Source organism: Glycine max, chromosome 2 (genome assembly GCF_000004515.6).
Source record: "Glycine max cultivar Williams 82 chromosome 2, Glycine_max_v4.0, whole genome shotgun sequence".
NCBI classification, from domain to species: Eukaryota; Viridiplantae; Streptophyta; class Magnoliopsida; order Fabales; family Fabaceae; genus Glycine; species Glycine max.
In genome coordinates, this window is record NC_016089.4 from 31,949,185 (window position 1) to 31,973,574 (window position 24,390).

At 34.2% G+C, this 24,390-nt stretch overlaps 1 protein-coding gene across 1 annotated transcript; it reads right to left on the reverse strand.

Moving 5' to 3' along the window:
* Positions 1–973: 973 nt before the first annotated feature.
* LOC102663846 (uncharacterized) lies at positions 974–1,612 on the reverse strand. Its single transcript, XM_006575922.1, has one exon. The coding sequence runs from the start codon at positions 1,610–1,612 to the stop codon at positions 974–976; it is 639 nt and encodes a 212-aa protein (XP_006575985.1).
* Between the last annotated feature and the right edge of the window lie 22,778 nt (positions 1,613–24,390).

Consider the following 24,390-nt stretch of genomic DNA (forward strand, 5'->3'; position numbering starts at 1 on the left):
TTGCTCAAGCTAGCATCCAGCTCGCCTGGGCAAATTGGTGCCTTCAACACTAAATCACAAACTTGCTTGGGTGAGTTACAGCTCGCCTGGGCGAATTTCTCTGCACTAAATGGTTTTTTCTATAAATAGTCATGCAGGGGAAGAGGAAAAGAAGAACCAGCAGCCTGAAACCAATAGAGAAACATGTAGAAGAAGAAGAAGAAGAGGAAAAGTGGAGCCGAGGAGCTATAAAGTTGTGATTGTGGATCACTTTCTTGGTCATTTCTCTTGTTAGTCTAGTGCTCTGCACAATGATAGGTTAGTTTTTCTTAAGGATTGGATGTAATCTTTGTACCCTTATGTATCCCTTTTGATATAATATATGTATCAATCATTTCTACTCATTATTGGTAATTTCATTCTACTCTTAATGCTTGATTCTATTTGATCACTAGTGTCATAAAATTGAATTTTAAGTGAGACTGGAAAGTAATCTTAGAATTTGAATCGAATGGTTTCACTCTCTATGTTACGTTACTAGGAATAGAGCATAACGTTTTGATTGCAAAAAGCACGAGAATATAATTGTAATGCTGGGATATTTACTATATAGGCGAGGGATCGATATTTAGTAAATGTTCTTAGGTTCCAAGTGCGAGGAATCAACTTGGGATAATTATGTGCGCATGAGTAATGTTAGAAAATGATTTATACATGTTAATCTTATTAAGATACTAAGGGTATGAATGATGAAATTCAATCCTATGTCTTCTTAAGTTAATTCAAGTCATCATTATTATTTCCATGATTTACGTATCTCTGACGCACTAAATTCCATATTTTCTATATTTCTGTTATTTTCGCAAATCTGTTATTTTTGCTTTTCTTTTACTTTAAGTTTTCTTTAGTTAATCAAACCAAAACCAATGGCATTCGATTATATTTGTACATAACTATTAAACTAATAACCTTTATCCGAATGAATTAAGTAAACTCAAGTCCCTCTGGAGACAAACTCTTTTATAGATCTGAAACCTACAATGACAATTGGTACGCTTGCCAAAAGTCCTATCAGTAATTCACAGCTTGCCTTAAGTCGCAAGCCGTTCAGAAACTTCACACATTTCGAACTTCCGCTATCTCTTCCTTGATAATGGGGAAAGTACCTCACCATCTCCTTAAACTTAGCTGCATATTCAACCACAATTATGTTCCCTTGCTTTAGCTCCAGGAACTCCATCTCCTTCTTGTTCCTAATATCCTCAGAAAAGTATTTCTCTAGAAATACCCTCTTGAAGACTTCCCAGGTCACAACTTGACCTTTTGCCTCCAAGCATTGGCGGGTGTTCTCCCACCAATACTCAGCTTCTTCCACCAGAGTATATGTACCAAAAGCAACTTTCTGCCCTTCCAGACATGCCATCACTCGGAAGATTTTCTCGATCTCCCTTGTCCAATTTTGAGCACCATCAGGGTTGCATCCTCCATTAAAAGCAGAGGGATTGTTTTGTTGGAAGCGGTCCAACCCTTGGTACTCAGCATCTCCAACAACTTCTCCCCTATTTTGATTCCCCATAGCCTGAGCTAAGGCTTGGAGAGCATCAACTATTGCACGATCATTCCGTCCAGCCATCACTCCCTATACACACCAGGAAGTGAGAACATGGAAAGAATACACACAAGAAAAAGAACAAAACAAAATCACACCTATCTCAAGTCCCTACTTAGTTACTTTTGAGAGTTGATGCCTCGAGAAATTACTCCTCGAAAATAGTCCTTTCACAAGACATTAACATTCATTTTCAATCCTTTGTATTCTTGATCGCTTGCCATATCATTCCCATTGCACTTCACAAATTATACAGATGGTTAGTCTGATAACTCACGACAAGGCATTGAAACTCATGGTATAGCAGACATCAGAGGAACAAACATGTTATGACTACACCAATCAAATCTTTGTAACTCCTGGAAACACAACAAGGTGAGTAAGTTCCAAATACAAACAACAAACATCAAGCATTTAACAAGGTTCAACTGGCTCTGATACCACTAATGTAACGACTCACCTCATCGCTACGATATCACCACTCTAAATCACATAAATTTCAATTTTTGAATGAAAATTCCATTAATTTTCTTATGAAAAATGAAAGTAAATTTTTTGCAATATACATTCACCAAACAACACAATTTTTTTCTTAGTTCATACATATGACTAAATCTATGATTTACATCCTTAATTCAAAAAAAGAATTATAGAATCGGCTACGAAGGAGTTGATTAACAAAACAAAACTCTCTCCCAAAATAATCCCAACGTCATCACGTCAGCTTGGCGGCTCCACAAGAGAATCTCACTTCACGTACTCTACTGTTGTCCTTCTACTCCCACGAACATAGGTTCGCTATCATCACAAGTACCAACCACACTGTACAAAAATTGTAAGGGTGAGTTTATTATAAAATAAATTAACACAAAAATCAAATAACCATGATTAGTAAGAAAACATTAACAAATACCATAATCATACACAAACATCCATTAGTCCAACATACACTCAACAAGTAGTCATCATCCGTCCATAATTCCAATCAATCATGCTCAGGATGATACATACACCTGACGTCCACTCTCAAATGCAATGTGATACCATTTATTAGGAAATAGCCTAAGCGTGTCCACTTGACACTCTCACTTAGTAAAACTAGGCAGCAAGTGTCAAGGTCACCTTATCGTGCATAGGCAACTTACCCCCCCCCCCCCCTATGATGATCAGCTTGAGTCTCAAGGTAGTTCCAAACCAAGTGACATGCCCCCAAGTACAAGTATTCCCCCTCATGAGAAACTACAAGTACTTACTGACAAAGTTTATACTATTTCCATGCAATATGAAGTATGAAACATGGACACCATCAATGCACTGACCGTGGATAATTAAAGATTTTAAGTCATCCCCCTCTAGAGATGCTCAAAACTCTTTAACCACTATATTTCCCCCACCAAGGATATCCAACATGGTCACTGCACCCCCCATGTACATACACATCACACATCATCATAATGACATTTTCAACATCAACAACATCTCATCTCAATGTCATTATCAGCATCAACATCATCTCATCTCAATGTCATTCTCAACATCAATATCATCTCATCTCAATGTCATTCTCAACATCAACATCATCCTATCTCAATGACATTATCAACAACAACAACATTATCTCATATCAACACAATCATCAATAACAACATAATTTCATATCAATATTATCATAAACACCAACATCATCTCATATCAATTATTATCAATATCATCTTCAATAACAACATCATTCTCTATCAACATTATCATAAACATCGTCACCTTATATCCATTGATATCATCAATAAAAATATCATTGGTAAATCACATTCCGCATATACATACATATATATTTCATGCCTGAGATTCACACTCCCCAGGTCTTCAGACAACACAAGTCTAAGAAAAACAATAATGTCATTTATCAATAACAGACATATCGCATTCCATTAGTCAAAAATATTGTTTTCCTTGAAAACCAGCATGCAACAGGGACAAACATACATCCTCATAGTTAGGTTCCCTGACCCCAACTATGGTATCAAAAGCAGTAAATTATAATAAAATCCCATCATCTATCGGGAGCTCTTCATCAGTTCCTCTTTGCGTCGCTCAGAGACCACTCTCGCTCACGTTCGTCAGTCCAAACGCAACGTTCTATATACCAAATCAAAGGAAATTTAGTATAGATTTCAAAAACAAGGTTAATAAGAACATTCGAAGTCAATTACCCCTATCAAAACATAAATGGCTAAGGGGTGTTTCAGATTCTACTAAAAGGAGATGTCATTTTTAAATTCCAATCACGCCAATGTGGCCGGGGTTCAGCGAAGGTCATGAACATATCATCAATTTTATAAAAAGATAAATTTTACAATGTCTCATTTTCAAGGGTTTTGCAAATAAAGTGTAAAAACACCCTATTACAGTACCCAAAACACAAGAGACACTAAGAGAAGCTCAAATTGAGCACGACAATTTGCGCTGAGCGTAATTACTCTTGTGCTAAGCACGACAATACACGCTCAACGCAATTCCCTTAGTGCCCTTCTCGCGCTAAACGAGGGTTCAAAAGTTGGAATTTTGAAAATCCCAACGGTCAAACTGTGGGAACATGTGTTAGGAACCGACAATCCAAATATTTAGACGATCCAATGGTTAACGAGTCCAATATGACAGTTTTACCGAAATAGATTTAGGTAAATTTTGAAATCTCATAATTTCAACTTAGGTCAATAAAACTCCACACAACTCAACATCCACATCAAGCAAATCACACATGACCAATTCACACCATTCCTGAAGTCATTCAAGTCAATCATATAATCAAATAACACGATAAATACATTGAAACATCGATTTATAGTTAGCGAAGTTTCAATTCGTTACAGAGGTGGGTTGGTTTTAAAACAATTTTAAACCCAAATGAAAGTTTTTTTTTCTTTCTGTAAAACCTTTTCCTTTAATCCAATTAATCCAAGAGAGCAAGGTATGTTTTAAACACTCTTATGTTTTCTTATAACACAAATTATGGTTTAAACAAAGATACCAAGCAAAAATAAAAAACCAATTGTTAAGAACCTTAACAATAAGCAATAAAAAGTTGAGGAGATAGAGAAAAGATGCACACACAATTTATATAGGTTTGATTTCTAGAAAATCTACATCTAGTTGATCCGTAGTAACCATAATAATCTTTCCACTATAATCTTTGAGTTACAACTAAACTCACAAGCAAATGCACACCACAAATGCCTAAACTCTTGAAAACCTATCAAGAACTAACCATATATGTAGAAAATGCACTACATGCGCACCATTAAGAAACTTACTCAATGAAAATGAAAACTAGAAATGCAGATTAAGAAAATATTTCACATGATATGTGAAAGATGTGAAAGTTTGAAAACATTGTCTTTGAAATTTCAACTTTCCTTCATGATAATTTGCAAAGATCCATTGCACTCGATGTAAAATGTTGTTTCCAAATAAGGATCAAAGTTGTGATGACACTCAAAGGCTCTAAAATCTCTCTTAATGAAAAACGTGATGTAAAATATGAGAGAAAAAAATGTTACAAACAAAGTCCTTTGAAAAACTCATTTTTATAGCCTTAGAATAGACATAGTCAATTGTGCCCTAGCGGTGTCGACTAAATTGTTCTTCACATCACCTCGATTTCCTAATGAACAAATAGTTGACTATATTAACATATAGTCCACTGCTTATGAAAGCAAAAACTCATGAAACTTGATATAGTCTATTAGATACCAAGGATTGTCGACTAAATGCGAATCAATCCCAATTCTAAAAGAATAAAGGATTGATCTAGTCTACTATATCAACATATAGTCGATTATATTGACGCGGAGTTGAATCTTAGTGATTTTAAAAACTTTTACGAGAGTTTCAACTCTTCAAGGCTATCAAGCATGAATCTAAGAAATTCTAATCATTTTGAACATGTTAAATTACATCTCCTAGTCTAGGATGCATGTATGCATGATATCACACATAATCAAGCATTAAAGCAATAAAAATCATCTTAATCAACTAGTGTTTATAAATTTTACAAAAGGGAAATTAGAACAAAGGGCTAGGATGGCTAAGGGTAACTAATCCTCCTCATCACTATCATCACCAATGTGATTCTTCCTAAGCCTACCTCAATGTTGTCCAACCTCTCACTAATGTTGTTAAAGTGTTCATTTTGAGTCTCATTTTTCAGGAGTTTCCAATTGTAAATCTAATCAATCTTCCTCAGTAGTGAGCTCTCAAATGGTGAAAGAGGCTTCTCTTCAACTTTAGGAACTTAAGCCACAATCTTTGGCTCCAATGCTTCCTCTCTATAGTACCATCGACCGTCTCTCTCGACAAGAGCCATGTAAGATAACAAGCCTTTGTCAAACTTGTTTATACTAATCAGAATTTTGAACTTCTCATCCGTGAAGTCCACTTCATAGTGCTTATTGACTTTGGTGAGAAAAACTGCATACAAAATCTGATAATCAGACAACCTTTTTGTCTTTAATATATTGTCTACCTCACAAGTATCCCAATCAATCTTCACTCTTTCTTTCATGACGTGAATGTGAATCAGATCTTCTGTCATGAGCGTTGCATGATTGTCTCCTCTTGCCACAAGTATCCAAGCTATGGTGCATGCAAGGAGTTTTTCATCCATCTCCATACCTCCACCTTTGAATAACTCAAAGTTATTGGCATTTGGAGGAACTCTAAGACACTCCTTGTGGACAACCACTTTGCCAAATCCTTCAAGACCGCCAATGACTTTTCTACCATCAGCAAGGAACCTAGCAATCCCTATCTACTTCTTTTACTCTAGAATGAATTTCACCATCCCTAAGTCTTGCAGTAACATAAAATCCGTTACCAAATCTGCATAATGAACTCCCTATATCTCCACAAAAGATTTAACCTCTTGCTTCACAAGAATCTCTTGAAACTGAAAGTATTGCATCTCAAACCAATCGATGGATAGATACTTGTGAGCGACGATCTTCCTCTATGATCAGAACTGTTTGAAGTCATATTTGTCCTTTTCATCTAGCAACCACCCTTCAACATTAAAAACAAGGCTAACCTTCTCCTTCCCTTTCTTCTTTGAAGCCATAGCAGAAAATCTCTTTGGCATCTTGTTAGGGTTGGATGAAGACATGATGAGAAGAATTGAGTTTGGTGAGGAAAAAGGTTTGAGAGATGAAAGATTTAGGAGAAAAGGTGATGTTGAAGTGTGAAGGTTAGGATTAAGAGGATAGAGTTTATATAGGGGTTTTGAGAGGTTATGAGCGTTTGTCATTATGGGAAACAAATGAGTGTGATTGGGGGGTTGGGTTTTGCGCATGAAGCAAAAAGACACAACATTCAGAACACAAAATGGACAAAATAGTTGACTAAAACAAGAGCCCAATCAACTATTTTATGCAGAAAAACCACACAAAAAGTTGTTTGCTACAAATAGTCAATTATTTTGGGGAATTATTCAATTGTCTGCGAGACAATATATGTTCCTAGACCCATTTAGTGGATTATTCACTTGAATTAGTCGACTCCCTACAAAGCTGGAAATTTTCCATATGCAGGATAGTCAATTATTTACTCGAAATAGTTTAATATTTGTGCTTATGAAGTTTTTCAACTTTGAGCAAAGCACAAAATAATCGATTATTAATTGATATAATCGATTAAGTGTGAACAGAGAGCACTTATTACACGAAATACATATCTACACTCAAGACATACAAGTCATATACCAACAAGCAAACTCAAACTAAGCTAGATATACATGTACACTATACAAGTCGAAAAGAAACAAGACATAAGATTAAAACACATACACACGAATGCATATGCATGTTATACTAGATAATCTTCATCTAGAATGCCTAGTTCATTTCCTATGGAGTAAATCTACAAACTTTATAACACAATCTCCTTTAAGCACGCGATCTCTAATGAAATTATGTCTTATTTGTATATGCTTAGTTCTAGAATGCATGACATGATTTTTAGTTAAGTTTATTGCACTTGTGTTGTCACATCTCAAAGGAATGTGATCAAGGAAGATACCAAAATTCTCTAGTTGTTGTTTCATCCAAAGGATCTAAGCACAACAACTATCGGCAACAATATATACTGAGCCTCAACTATGGATAGAGCCATAGAGGCTTGTTTCTTAGAGTGCCAAGAAACAAAAGTACTCCCAAACAAATGACATGTACCACTGGTACTTTTTCTATCAACTTTACAACTTGCATAATCTAAATCGGAATACCCAACTAAGCTAATAGATGCACCCTTAGGATACCACAATCCTACTTTCAATGTACCCTTAATGTACTTAAGAATCCTCTTAACAACCACTAAATGAGATTTCTTAGGATTAGCTTGAAATCTAGCACATACACAAACATTATACATAATATCGAGACAACTAGGAGTTAGATATAATAGTGAGCCAATCATACCTCTATATTTTGATTCATTTACATGTTTGCCTTTTTCATATGAATCAAGGTAGCATGAGGTGGACATAGGTGTTGATGACTCTTTGGACATCTCCATACCAAACATCATAATCAAGTCAATACAATACTTGTTTTGGTTTATGAAGATGCCACTTTCTAACTATTTTATTTAGAGTCCTAGGAAGTAGGATAACTCCTCCATCATGGACATTTCAAACTCTCCATGCATGGTCTTAGAAAACTCTTAGCACAAGGCATCATTTGTAGCTCCAAAAATAATATCATCAGCATAAATTTGAACTACTAAGATGTCTTTTTTAGTGTTCTTAATGAACAAGGTAGTGTTAACCTTACCTCTTTCAAATTTTTGTTCAAGTAAGAAATTACTCAATCTTTCATACCATGACCTAGAGGCTTGATTAAGTCCATAAAGTGTTTTCTTTGATTCGTATACATAATTAGGAAAGTCATAATTAATAAATCCGTTTGGTTGAGAAACATAGACTTCCTCTTTTATGTATCCATTCAAAAAAGTACTTTTGACATCCATTTGAAAAAACTTAAAATCTATTAAGGAAGCAAAGGCTAGAAGAAGTCGTATGGCCTCAAGTGTTGTAACAGGGGCATAAGTCTCATCATAATCAATACCTTCTTGGCTATAACCTTTATCTACTAACCAAGTTATGTTTTTGGTTATAAAACCAATTTCATCAATTTTGTTTCTAAATACCCATTTAGTTCCAATTACATGTTGAGTATTAGTTCTTGGCACAAGATCCCAAACTTCATTTCTTTTAAATTGGCTCAATTCTTCTTGCATTGTCAACAACCAATGTTCATCAAGTAAAGCTTCTTCAATAGATTTTGGCTCAACTTAGGATACATTAGTTTTAGACCAACCGATGTTGTTTTTTCAAGTTTTCATCATGTCTCATTTTCCAAGCTGAATCCCCCTTTCTTCTTTCTCTCTCACACACATAGACTAATGTCTCATTTTCATTAATTTCTTTAAGCTTTCATCATGCACCCCTCATTCGAGAACATATATTTATAGCAAGAAATAATAGTTATCAAACTTTGTTGCTCACATAATAGTTGATAGTAGTACAGAAAAATGACAAATTTTCCACAATGATCCCCATTGAAACTATAAGTTTCTAACTAGTAACTACTTGGATATGCAAAACATAGATATAGATCCAAAGGATAAAGAAACCATTCTAAACATGATTTAGCAATTGATTGTACTTACAAGAAGGTGAATATTGGAAAGATTTTCTAAATATGTCCTATGTCCAATCAACAAAATCATAAAATGAAATTTCTTCTAAAAATTCCTAGAATGAAATTACAGACTGAGGCCAAAACAGACAGAAGGATGGTCCCTCTATATTTATGGTGAAGCAGAAAAACTCAGGCAAAATTCAGCATCTTACACCTTCCGTGTAGATTTTGAATCCCCTGTTTTGCTGACCTAAGCATTTCATGTAATAATCCTGCAGAAAATTTCAAAACAGAGAAATTAAATGATATGATTAAATCAAAAAGTAATTGATCATAGTTAACTTTCAAGCAATTTTCTATTAAAATGTTAAAGGGAAGAAAGAGAATTAACCACTTCTATTCTAAACATGTTTTAAACTTTCAATGTCTATCTGCTTATGAGGAGGATAAAACAATACTGTATTGAGTTTGGTATATCAATATTAATAGCAAAAAATTTCACATGCCATTATACAGTAGTAGAGTGTTCTTTCAACTCTTTAAAGAATTGTAAAAGTTATTTGGAGTGATTTCATTCATCTTGTAATTTTCCTTGTTTTTGTTTCTAGGAGACATAAGTAGATACACAGTTAGAGAAAAAAAGTGATGTACAATAACAAACAAAAAGATAATCACCTAAAGAAATGAAAAACACAAATAGCCAACAAACAAGAAAGACACATAAATTAACCAAAGCTTGTCAGTCTCCAATCTCCATACATGTTTGCTAAAAAGACCCCTCTAAAATAATTATGATTTGCACACCATAAGGACACTAGGAATATGGAAGACCACTTCTAGCCTGATAGGATACCATTCCAAATGGAGTTTTGATGTCAAAACACACATTCCATAGCAGTTTTAGATGGAACAAAAAAATGTGCAATAGTGTAATAGATATTTAGATAAGCTCTTCATCCCATAGAGATAAAATGTCAATAGCAAGAAAATATCCCAAAACTCTACCATTCCCCTCTAACCATAAGCACCAAGTAATAGCATGCATACTACAACAACAAATGCCTTATCCCACTCAGTGGGGTCGACTACATGGACCACACAATGCCATTTAGCTTGATTAAAGACCAAATTTCAAAGATATAATCTACCATGAGATCCCTCTTAAGTCTAAACAACTTCCCTCCATGTCCTTCTTAGTCTCCCTCTCTTCCTTTTTTAAAGGACTGGAAATCATGCAATCAAGTCAGAGATCAAAATAGACAAGAAAATAAATTTGTCTGTCTCGTCAAAAATTGAACACAGTAGTACTTGAGGGGGCATAGAAGATGGATATTATTCCCAAATTATATATTTAAGAGATTATCTAGTACGTATTCTATCTCACCACTTCAATTCTTCTACTTAGCTAGCATAACAATCATATTCATAATTTTGTGTGTTCTTCCTCCACCTTTCATTATACGTACATATTCATTCACCCACCCTTTAGCTACCAAATTTTTTTTTTCACTTTCACTAATTAATTTTCTAATATGGAAATTCAAGAGCAAGCCATGAAAATGATGATGAAGTCGTCATCTAGGTTCAGACTATCTGTGTTTTCTATGGCACTAGCCTTGGCAAGAACCCCAGCTACCAACTTGCCAAACATCTTGTAATGTCACAAAACCATGTTTATTTATTCTTTTAATTTTTAGTTAGAATATATATACACTCACATATCACACCACTTAATTTTATTTCTTAATTCTGATGTTCAAACTATATATGTACCAAAGAGTAAATATTCTCTTGGCTAATTAAAATTTGTCAGTTGGAATAGTAATCAGGGAATCAATAAGTATTCATATTAATAATCTAGTAAGTAAAGATGAATAGACAATGGAAGGGTTATTATTTATTATGAGTTTAATTAGCTAGATTGATGATGATGTGGTAAGATCAAGAAGAAGAAATGATGAGAATTGAATATATGCAGGTGGAGAGGAACATCGACTTGGTTTATGTAGGAGGAAGCATTGGGTTGATGGGTTTAATCTCACAAGTTGTGTTTGATGGTGGATGCCACATGTTAGGGTAATTGGTTCTTGTTTCCCTAGCTATATGTTTTTGTACTTGTGATGTTGAATGAAGAACCTTTCCTATTAATATTGTTATTACAAGGTGATTCCAACAACTCTTATGGCAAGAGAGGTATTTTACTTTATTGATGAGTGGTTTGGGTAAAATAAGATAACGAGGGAAAGTGTTGGAGAAGTGAGAGCAGTGTTGGGCATGCACCAACGCAAGGTAGAAATGTACTGGTGATCCAAGAACTGTTGTTCTTACTAGTAAGTGTGCTAGGTCTATTACAATTTGCAGGCTAGCTTGTTTTTCATATTTTGTTACACTATGAGTCTTCTAAGTGTACTAGATACATATTTGGTTCGGCCATAACCCGTACCTACATTCAGTCCCCAAGCAACCCACGGTTCTTGAGATTTCCAATAACCTTGTAAAATCCTTTACAAGAAAAGAGCCACAAAGGATGTACCCTCCCTAGTTCTCTTTGAAATACCAAGTAGATGTACCCTCTACTTGAAGCGAACCACAAAGGATGTACCCTCCCTTGTGTTCACTATTACAACCAAGAAGCTACCCGCTTCTTACACAGAATTCTCAGATGGTTAGTTCTTTGAATTTAGTGTTTGGACAAAGAATTCTCAGACGGTTAGTTCTTTGAATTCTTTTGGCAGGAGGGAGAAGGAAGGAATCAAAAGAATTCTCAGACGGTTAGTTCTTTGAATTCTTTTGGCAGGAGGGAGAAGGAATGAATCAAAAGAATAGCACAAGTTTTTTTTTTTTACCAATGAAATTTTCTTGACAAAGAAAGTATTGAAAAAAAAACTCTTAGAAAGATGTTGAGAAATGAATCAGAAGTTCTCTATAAATTCGTGTCATGGTCACATATTTATAGCCATTTGATGGCTCTTAAAAAACCAAGTTAAAAGTTGTGACTCTTGGCAATTTCTTCAAAACTAGTCACTTTAAAAGTTGTGACTCTCTCGAAAACTAGTCACTCTAAAAGTTGTGACTCTTTTGAAAACAAGTCACTTTAAAAGTTGTGACTCTTGAAAAAATCTTCAGAAACTAGTCACTTTAAAAATTGTGACTTTTGACAATTTATTTTTTAAAATCAGTCACTGGTAATTGATTACTATCATAGTATAATCGATTACACATCAACAGATGTGACTCTTCATGTTTAAATTTTAAAATCAAAATGTTTAGAAATACTTGTAATCGATTACAAATGTTGTGTAATCGATTACATAAGTTTGAAATTTTTTTATCGCAAGTTGTGACTTTTGAAATTTGAAATCCAACATTTAAAAACATTGGTAATCGATTACTACTTTGTAAAACAGTTATAAAATTGTTTGGGCTTCTGGTAATCGATTACTGCCTTCTGGTAATCGGTTACCAGAGAGTAAAAACTCTGATAAAATATTTTTTTTTGAAAAGTTCTTTTGGACAAATTGTGTTATTCAATCTTTTTTTTTGAAAAAAATCTTTTTATACTTATCTTGATGCTTTTCTTGAAGTTCTTGCATATCTTGAGTCTTCTCTTGAATCTTCACTTGAATCTTGATTCTTGATTGAACGACTCTTTGATTCTTGAAACTTGTTTTGACTCTTGATTCTTGAATTGAGTCTTTGGCATCATCAAAATAAACTTGGAAAGCTTTGCTTCCATAGTAACTCTTTAAATGCATCAAGTAGATTATCATAGTTTGTGTTAGATTCAAAAGAAGAGTCACTTACATTGCTTTTGGTCTTATCATCATCAATGTCAGCCATGAGACACAAGCTTGCTTCTTCCTCATTTAAGTCACTTCAAGAACTACAACATCATCATCTCATGCTATGTATGTTCTTCTATTCTTAAATGGCTTCTTTTGCTTCTTATCACCTCCTTATTGTTTCTTAAGGTAGGTTGGACAATTCGCTTTTATGTGACCTTGCTTCCCACACTCACAACATGTGACCTTACTTCTTATCACCTTGATAAGTGCCAAATTTAAGTTATTTTTGGGATTAAATTGTTAGCACTTATCTTTTAATTATAATAGTTTTCTTATAAACTACCCTTAAATTTAGTTGTTTTATATATTGTACATTTACTAATGTTGTTGTTTAAATATGAAAGGTTCATCAATGATTTTGTAAGTTTTGATGGTTGTTTGTTAGATCCAGAAATAAAGCCAAAAGGAAGGGCAAAATGGTCTTTTCACAAAGACTTCTGACCCCAAATTCACCAGGCTAGCAACCAGCTCGCTTGGGCTAAAGATCTTACTTCATCCCTAAGCAAGCAACTCGCTTAGGCGAGTGGATGCCTTCAACAGTAAGCATAAATTTCCCTGGGCGAGCTACAGCTCGCTTGAGCAAATTTGTCTGCTCTCCTAGGTTGTTTGTTTTCTATAAATATTCATGCATTTTGAAAGAAGAAAGGATCCCAACAGAACCAGAAAGAGAGAAAAACACAAAGAGAGCCAAGAAGAAGAAGGAGAAAAGGAAAAGTGGAGCTGAGGAGTTGCAGGGTTGTGACCGTGGATCACATCCTTCGTCATTTCTCTTGTTAGTCTTGTGCTCTGCACAATGATTGGTTAGTTTTTATGGATTAGATGTAATCTTTGTACCCTTATGTATCCCTTTTGATATTATATATGTATGAATTTTTTCTACTCATCATTGGTGATTTCATTCTACCTGTAATGCTTGATTTTATTTGATCACTAGTGTCATGAAATTGGGTTTAAGTAAGACTGGAAAGTAATCTTAGAATTTGAACTAAATGATTTTACTCTTTACATTACACTGTTAGGAATAAAGTATAGCATTTTGATTGCAAAAAGCACAAGAATATAATTGTAATGTTGGGGTATTTACTTCATATGCAAGGGATCGATATTTGGTAAATATTCTTAGGCCTCAAATGCGAGGGATCAACTGGGGGTAACTTAATGTGTGCATCAGAAATATTAGAAAATGATTCATATATGTTAATCTTATTAGGATACTAAGGGTATGAACGATGAAATCCAATCCTATGTTTTATTGAATTAATTAAAGTCGTTATTATTGTTTCCGTAATTTTACGTATTTCCGACGCACTAAATTATGTTATTTTTGTTATTCTTGTATTTTCATTATTTTCGTAAATCCATTATTTTCCCTATTCTTTTACTTTAAGTTATCTTTAGTTAGTTAAACCAAAATCAATGACATTTGATCAAATTTTTACATAACTATTGAACCAATAACCTTTATCCGAATGAATTAAGTAACTCATGTTCCTGTGAAGACGAAATCTTTTTATAAATGTGTAACCCGCAACGACAATTGGTACGCTTGTCAAAAGTCTAACACACCTCCTTGTTGTTTCTTTGTGATATTCTTTTAAAAGTTCCCTTCATCTCTTCATGTCTTCTTCATGAACTTGGAGAAATTCTTAACAAGCAAATTTAGATTTTCATTATCCAAATTTTCTAAAGGGTCTTTATTGCTAGCTTCACAATGTGAAGTGCTCGTCTTTAAGGCTAATTCCTTCTTTTTCTTGTCAACTCCTTCTTCATCCTTTAGTCTCCCAAGTTTCTAACTCATACTCCCTTAGCTTGCCAAAGAGAGTAGTTACCATCATTGTAGTTAAATCTTTAGATTTCGATATCATTGTACTTTTGGGTTGCCAAGTTCTATTGAGACTTTTAAGAAATTATACATTGAGCTTCTCTTTTTCAAATGTTTTGCCAAGAGCCAACAAATGATTCACCACATGTATTAAATGCTTCTGCACATCAGAAATGTTTTCTCCCGACAACATTCTAAACATTTCGTATTCTTGAATGAGAGTGTTCTTTCTAGCCCTCTTGGCTTCTATGGTACCTTCATGAGTCACTTCTAAGATTTTCCAAATTTCATTGGCATCTACATGTTGAGAAGCACGATAAAAATCCTTAAGTTTTAAAGTGGAGGCAAGAATATTTTTAGCTCTAACATTATATTGAGCATGTCTATTTTCTTTCAGTGTCCAAGAATTAAAGTCTTTTTCTACCCTTTTCTGTCATCAACAACTTTTGGAATGTAAGGACCATTTACAATGGCATCCTTTACTCCTCTATCAACAATTCAAGGAAAATTCTTGTGTGTACTGTCCAAAATGAATAGTTTTTCTTGTAAAAAGAAGGGGAAGATTTATAGAAGCACCTTCTGTAAAGGTTTGATGATTTCCAACCATTATAAGGATCTTTTTCGAAAACCATTTGAATGACTATCAAATAAAGCTTTGATCTCCAATTGTTAGAAATAATGGCGCATGAAACCACACATCAAGAACAAGGGTAAATTGGTTTTAAAACAATTTTGGACCCAAACCAAAGTTTTTTTCGCAAAACCTTTTCCTTTAATCCAATCAATCCAAGAGAGTAAGGTATGTTGTAAACACCCTTATGTTTTTCTTTAACATGGATTATGTTTTAAACAAAGATACCAAGAAAATATATTAAAAAAAAACCAGGTGTTAAGAACCTTAACCAATAAGCAATAAAAAGTTGAAAGGATAGAGAAAAAGATGCACACACAATTTATACCGGTTCGAGTTCTAGGAAACCCACATCGAGTTGATCCAAGTAACCCACTAGGATCTTTCCACTATAATCTTTAAGTTATAACAAAACTCACAAGCATGTGTAAGTAACCCACTATAGAGAAAAAGATGCACACACAATTTATACTGGTTCGAGTTCTAGGAAACCTACGTCTAGTTGATCCAAGTAACCCATCAGGATCTTTCCACTATAATCTTTAAGTTATAACATAACTCACAAGCAAATGCACACCACAAATGCCTAAACTCTTGAAAACCTATCAAGAACTAAATCTACATGTAGAAAACTCACTACATGCACACCATTGAGAAACTTACTCAATGAAAATGAAAATCAGAAACGCAAATTAAGGAAAGATTTCACTTGATATGTGAAAGTTTGAAAACATTTTCTTTGTAGTATCAACTTCCCCTTGTGATCCTTTGCAAAGAATATAAAATGATGTTTCTAAATAAGGATCAAAGTGGTGAAGACACTCAGAGGTTCTAAAAGCTCTCTCAATGAAAATCATAGTGTAAAGTATGAGAGAAAAAGTGTCACACATGAAGTCTTTTGAAAAGCTCATTTTTATAGCTTCAGAACAGATATAGTCAATTGCCCCTAGAGATAGTCGACTAAGTTGTTCTTTGCATCACCTCAGTTACTGATGAACAAATAGTTGATTATATTACCATATAGTCGACTATTTGCGAAAGTGGAAACTCATGAAGCCCGATATAGTCGATTAGATACTAAGGATAATCAACTAAATGTGAATCAATCTTAATTCTAAAAGAACATAGGATCAATCTAGTCTACTATATTAACATACAAGAGTTTCAACTCTTCAAGGTTATCAACCATGAATCAAAGCAATGTCAATCATTTTGAACTTGTTGAATTACATTCCTAGTCTAGGATGCATGTATGCATGATATCACACACGATCAAGCATTAAATCAATAACAATCATCCTAATCAACTAGTATTTATAAATTTTACAACTCATCATCAACAAAAAACTAGAAATTACAAAGTCTTCATAAACCCTTTTTGTTTACAATTAGGGCTTAGCGCGTGAAGGGTTGGGTTAGCTCACACTACATTTAGATTTGTTGTTTGGAGGTTCTTGAGCTTAGAACGCCAAGGGCGGGCTTAGCTCATGCTAGGATCCAAACTTGTTTTTTGGAGGTCCCTGAGCTTAGCACTCAAAGGTCGGGCTTAGCCCATGTTGCATCCAAACTTGTTCTCTGGAGGTCTTTGGGCTTAGCCCACGCTATGATTGTACAACTTGCAAGAATCATGTTTTCTCACTTCCAAGTGTCATTCATGGCTTTCAAGCAGTCCCAAGCATACAAAAACACTTCTATTATTTTCTAATTGATTAATCTACTTCATAAACCCCTCAAACAAGTTGAATCAAAAAACATAATAGACTGAATGTGCCTTCAAAAGATCAAAGCATGACAAAATTAGAAATTGTGTATGATGGCCAAATTAAAGATGGAATTTTGGTCAAGGGGTAGTTAGACCAAAAGCTACACATGATTGAAAGGTTCATCAGAAGAAGCATGGCTAAATAGAGAATGAGATATCGATATCTACATTGTTAAAAAACAACAACATTTAAAGAAGCATGCTCTTAACTAAATTGTTAGGTGATTGCTGATCTTAAAAAAATTGTTAGGTTATATATATTCATAAAAAAAAAACTTTTGTAACTTTACTTACAGCCTGCATGGCATCAATTATAATTCACCTTTTAACATAAAAATTGGCATATAACATGCAAAGATGATAGAAGTTTGATTTCCTAACACTAAATATAGAGAAGATTTTGTTAGGAGAGATAAATTCTTTTAGTTTTTTTTTTGGGTATAAATCACAAATATTTTTCTCTTAAAACAATCTTGTTCAAATCAAATAGGATCATTATGGACGACAAAATTTTTCTTCAAAATATTTAACAGAACTACATATCCAAGACTCGAACCCAAAATCTCTGATCCACGCATTTGGTGATTCTGTCTTGGGGAATATCTTGCTTTCATGTAAAAAAAATTGTTTTTCATCATATAGTTATTAGTTACATAATTTTTCCATCTTAGTAGATTTAATTCTTATTATTTTATAAGGTCTAAATATAAGATCAATATATAAGAGAAAAATAAAGTTAAAACAATTTTAAATAAATAATAGTATGAGACATTTTTTTACATTTAAAAACTAATGAAAACTAATACTTTTTAGATTTAATTAAAATATGAGTTGCTTATAATTTGAGCGCGGAAATTTCTCCTTCATAACTTTTGTGTATATCAAAGCACAAGAGGGGGGGAAAAACGTGTATAGCGTATACGATATATCATCTTACTTTGAGAGTTTTAACCAAATAAAAATTCCAAGAATCAGAAAACTATAAGAAAAAATTAGGTTAGATTATAATTTTAATCCATCACACTTATGTAAGCTGTTGATATGATATTTATATGATAAGAAATTAAATAAAATAAAAAATAAAAAAAATTAATAGGAAGAGTTGAATTCATAATTTGTTATTTAAAGTTAAAACATTAAACCAATAAGACACTTGTTTTATTTAGTTAACTTTAATAACACTATTTTATATGTATTATTAGTCAAAAGATATTAATTTTTTTAAATTATAAAATTTATAAATTAAAATAAAATATTTAATATTTAAATTCTATGTATTTATTTTATTATAAAACTTTATGTTAATATAAATTAATAAATTATTATATATAATTTTTTTATTTTATTATAATTTTAAAAAAATTGCATAAACTAATATATAGATTGGTTAAAAAAAACAATTTAATGTAATTTATACATATTACGTAAATTCAAAATAATAATTATATAATCTAAAAAATTAAAAATGTATTACTCATTATAGTTAAAATAAAAATTTATATTATTTATATGTAAAAAAATTTACATAATTTTTATAAATTACATAAAATAACTTATATAAATAATTAACATATTAGTTTATGTAATTTTCTTGATTTATTAAATTGGTATTAAAAAAATTATTTACTAAATATTTTTTTATAGTTAAAATGGAAATATTAACATGTAATTTTCTAAAAAAATAAATATTAAATTTTGATTAATTTATATAATTAGAATAAAATTAATTTACGTATTAAAATAAATTTATGTAATTTATATAATTTACATATTAATTAATGTAAAATTATTAATTTATATCATTATAGTAAAAAAAACATATATCGTAGGCACAAGTTATGGCCGAACCAGTATAAATCTTGTATTTGCTTTCTTCTTCCCTACACTCTTTAATTTCCACTGTGCACTTTTTATTTCCACTTTACTTTTGTCTAAGTTATTGTTTCCGTTCTTTACTTTCTCATAACTTAGTAGTAAAGCCTAATTGAATTTAGTAATATTAAGAAGGATAATTTTTAATTAGTCAACACACATTAATAATTAATTCAACCCCACCCCTTTCTTAATTATTCTAAGGCCAAGTGATCCAACAAGCATTGCTTGGAGTGGATCCTTGGATTGATTGAGTATTTAGCCTTCCATGATCATCACCAGTGGAAGAGCAACGAAATTTGTGCAAAAAGAAGGAAGAACAAAATTGAAGAGAGGAAGAAGGATGAAAAACGGTTGAGAGAAAAAGAGAGAAAAGAGTTTGATCGTAAAACTTCCACAACAAGTTTCTAAATCTATTTTTATACAAAATGAAGTAACTAACTAACTTCGCCAATATATACAATGACTAATCAGAAGGAAAGGATGATCCTTGATTAGGCTCATCTAATCTACCTAATTAAGCTAATTACACAAAGCAAAGCCCAATTATTCAAGTGCATAGGTTCTAAATTCTAAGCCCAATATGACCCTTAAAATTGCAGAATTGGCCCAAGCTTATTTCAGACAAAATTGAATGTCTTTTCCTTAGCTTTCCAACGACTACTCGCATGCTCTATTTGGAGTTCTATATTATCCTCTAGGCCCTGCACAAGGTAGATAGGTCAAGTAAGCACAAAAATCTAAAAAAAAGCAACAGTTATCAACTAAGTCCAATTATTTTCCTAAGACCAAAACTGAGTTAAGGTGAGAAAATAAGAGTAAAAAAAAGGTCAAATAAGCTAAGAAGAATAGAAAAATATTAAACTACAAATGCTCAATCACAAAGCACGTCAATATCCCTTCTAGCCTAGATAAATAACAGAGTAAAAATAGACAATTTTCGTTAAGAACAAAAATCATATACCTAGACACTTTGAAAATGAGAAATTTTTATTTTTATAACTATCATAATTAAGATTTTTTATTGCTTGCTAGAATTCAAAGTGTTCTTACAAGCTTTGATTATTTTGGTTAGCTACGAGACTAATAAATGAGAGACTACAAGAAATTAATTTATTTTAAAGAGGTATAAACAAAAAATTATTTCATTTATAATGCCTAAAATCATATTTTCAAACAATTATTATCTCAATTCATCATTGTACTTACCAAAATCTAGAGTTGGCCGATGTCGGGGTGGACGTCGCCAAGATGGGCTCCACGATCTCGCACGTCAGACTGTGAGTACCCTTTGTTAGGAGGACAAGAGGGGAGACCTCCACAATAAAAGACTCTGACGCTCAAGTAAGTACGTGAGTTAGGTGAGAATGAGAGATAAAAAAGGGTGAGATAGAACCAGATACTTATATAGTAGAGTAAGAGCTAAGGATCCTTTTTGTAGGGGTTGTTACGGTGGTGTAATAACCCTTGCAGATAATTGCTAGTTTATAGATAATACCTAGTAGATAATTGTAGCTTATAAATAATGTATATCATATAGATAATTGAGTACCTGACACTTAATAAGGAAGTTGCAGCATTATCATTAATATTCAAACAATGAAGTGTTTAAAGATAACTTGTCGGTCTAGCAGCTCGACTGCTAAGGGTGATACATCCATGCTTGTATGCTAGGGCTGACATGGAGGGCTAACATGTGTGTTAGAGTGCCACGTAGCTTGTCACGTCCCCTTTGTGGGCCCTGGAAAGTACATAAGCCCCCCAAGCTATGAGCTAGCTTGAGGGCAAAAGAGGTTGTCTGATGTCGATGGAGATTGTCTGATGTCAAGGGTAGTAGCCTTAACAAGTAACAGAGCCACGAGTTTATCGAGCCCCTAAGCAAGGACAAGTGTTGTCCGGTGTCAAGGGTGGTAACCTCGACAAGTGTAAGAGTTGCAGGTTTGTCAAGCTTTTCAAGCCCCCCAACCTGGATAATTGTTGTTCAGGCTATATTTGTTAAGTTGTCCAAGGTGGACACACTTTTCTTTTTGCAGGCAAAGTCAGACGTGTGAGGTGAGGGGAGTCTCTATATTTGACAATTTTGTCCTATATTTGAGCACAAGCGTTTTTTTTTGTCTTTTGCCGCAAGCAAGTGCAGCGCACGCGCATTACTTTTGCATGAGTGTCACTCGTAGAGTAGGCACGTACTGGAGATGCGGTACGTGGGTGTTAACCGTTTGGAAAGTGTACCAAAATGTCCAAGTAGTAAAGACTCGAAATTCTGAGTGTCGATTTCCACAGAGACTTTGTTTTGTATTTGTGTTGGATAATTTTTAATTCGTAAAAATAGAAGATGAGATGACGTATAAAAGATGAGTTTAAAAGAACATGATATAAAATAATTGCTATTAACAGAAGACAAAGGAAATAATAGGGAATTCAATGAGATGGGAATGTTAGGACATAGCATGTCTTATTTGCCTAAGATGTATTATTTTATATTTTTCTCTACCAATTAGGTGAATTTTCCCTACCCACATCTATTAGAATACTTGCACTTAATGTCTCATGATGACAAGCTTATTTTACCTATCTATCTTCCAAATGTCTTTGTAAAGACTCAACAGATAAAATGCATGAAGTCCTAATTCTAGATGCTTTCTTTGATGCATGGGAATAATGCAATCACTCTATGTCTAGCAATGATTTTATTAAGATACCCCTTCCTTTTAGTTCTATTAGAAATTACCCTCTGTCGAGCGACTAATCCCTAAAACTAATGTATGTAAGACCTTCCTGTATTTCTATTAAGGATTACCCTCTATCGAGCACCTAACCCCTAAAGATGATGTAAGGATGAATGATACATGAAATTAAAGTAAGAAAGGACAATAGGAAAGAAAACACCTATTTGCATTGATAGATATGAAGCATACAATACATCTTTTAGCTTTTTAGGCCTGTCAGGCCATAACTAAGGGTTTAGCCTCTCATATCCATAAGGGGCTTTACACTTGAAAATGGGTATAGAAACTGATGGAGGATAAGGGATGAAAAAAGGGAATAGAAAAAAATGGAAGAGAAGAAAGAATTCCCTAAGGGAGAGTTCTCAGGCTTTAGGTGTGTATTAGAGTGCTCTAAGATTCGGTGTGTCTTTTCTCCTTTGCTTGACCCTCTTTTTGTAGTAGCTAGAGTGGACTTAGGCCTGCGTACTCGTGCTAAGCTTGCGCTGCTCACTTAGCATGGGCGCCTGTATTCGCGCTTAGTGCACCTCTTCTCGCTTAGCGCCAGTGCATATTTTTGCGCTAAGCACGTGCTGCGCGCTGAACACGCCTTGGGCTGGGCCTGATGCCAAAATCTTTCTTTTTCATATTTTTTCTATTTTATGCATCTTTTTGGCTTTTAATCCCTCCTTTTCATATCTGCAAGCCATAATTAAAAAAAGCATCAATTCTTAACAATTAAGCATAAATAACTGCTAAATAAATATTTTTTAGGTTATTTTCATTATATTTTCGTTATAAAAAATAACTCATATTTAGTAGTTATCAGTGGGTGAGTGGGGCTGCATCGGGGTGCGAAATTTTAAGGACTCAGTTTAGCTCCCACCAATTACTGAAGAGTCACGCCTTCACTTAAATGGAATGGACGTTGATTTTTTATCACCGTCACTTTGAATTTCTGCTTTCTCTTCCTGAAACTTCTTTTCCTTCTTCTCGTGATATGTGATTTCCCCTTCTCCTCTGATTGTCTTCTTTGTTTTTAAGGTATTCTTTCTCTTCACCATGTCTTTCATTTCTAACTTTGCCATGGGTATAAGCAGTAGTGACTTTGGGGTTTGATTCAGTGGTTGTTGGTGGACCAAGAGGTCATTCTCATTGGCAGCTCCTCAGAGGAGGAGACTCTCTCCATGGAGCTTCTAATAGCAAGTCCTTTTCTTCTAAGAGGATGGTTGGCTTGTGCTGTGTTGGCGAAGGTACTTCTCGCCTCCGTAGGAGGGTGCAATCTTTTGCTGCCTTTCTAGATAGGGAACCCATTCTAGTCACCATGATCCTTCCCCATTCTACTTCTTGGGGAGCAAGGAGGAGTAGTGGCGGGGACATTAGGGTTTCCGCTATATGTGGCATAGCCGTAATGCTGGGTCTCCTTCGTCCCCTCTTACCGTCGCTGGCTATGAGTAGGTAAGGAATGATGTTTTGACATATCACTCATTTGTTACCTCTCCGGCGAGCATCGCTGCTCTAGAGTGCCAAGTGAATTTGGCCAACCCGAAGGATTCCTGTAAAATAGTTGTCCAAGCTTGTCGGAGTGATGACTTCCCCTTTTTGAGGATAGTATCGAGTTGTCAATCCTTCTTCTTTATGTACTGCTATCTCTTTGATGTCTTGGGTTTGATTCTCCCTATGAAATCTTTTCAATGTTCTCTGCTTGAGAACTTAAATGTAGTCCCCTTTTAGCTTCATCCCAATAGTTGGACTATGGTCAGGGCCTTCGAGGTCTTGTGCCTTTTCTTCAACATAAGACCCAGTGTGTCGGTATTTTTGTATTTTTTTTTCAAATGAAATTGACATGCAAGATTGGTTGGGTCTCCCTGAACAACGTGTCCAAGAAGTTGCTCGAGTTTGACTTGAACGTGTTTCATCACTTCAAGGACTGTTTTTACAAAGTCCTGGCAACTGACGTCATGGCTGATGAATTGCCACTGATCTTCAATCGGGATGAGGAACCCCACTTCCTGTTCTACTACAATCAGACCCTACCAGGTTCAAGTCTTTTGATAAGGATCTGTTGATCATAATGGAGAGGGTTGACAAGGCTACCTTGGAGCAATTGTCAGCCTCGCTAGATGCGCATGCCATCTTGTCGCTTCCCTCGACAAATGATTCTTTCGCTGCCTAGGATGGTAAAGTGTTTTACCTTGTCTTCTTTTATGTTTGATGCAGGTTTTAACCTGAATTAAGTCTTGTTGTATTTTTGCTTGTTTTGCATATATAATGGGTGACTTTGCTTGAAGGCCCTTGGTGAAGCAGGTTGGACCTGTTGCTGGAGTCGTGCCACCGTTTGCTATCGAGCCTCCTGTTGAAGAAAGGGGTCAACCTACTACTAGGGTTGGCCTTAATGATGATGGAGTTATTGAGGTCTCCCCCAATATGCCTTCCTCTATTTTAGCTAAGAGGAAGCGTGATGACAACTTTGGGGT

What these genes read in the sequence shown, in the direction of transcription:
- LOC102663846 (XM_006575922.1), bottom strand. Translation starts at nt 1,612, where the DNA reads ATGGCTGGACGGAATGATCGTGCAATAGTTGATGCTCTCCAAGCCTTA.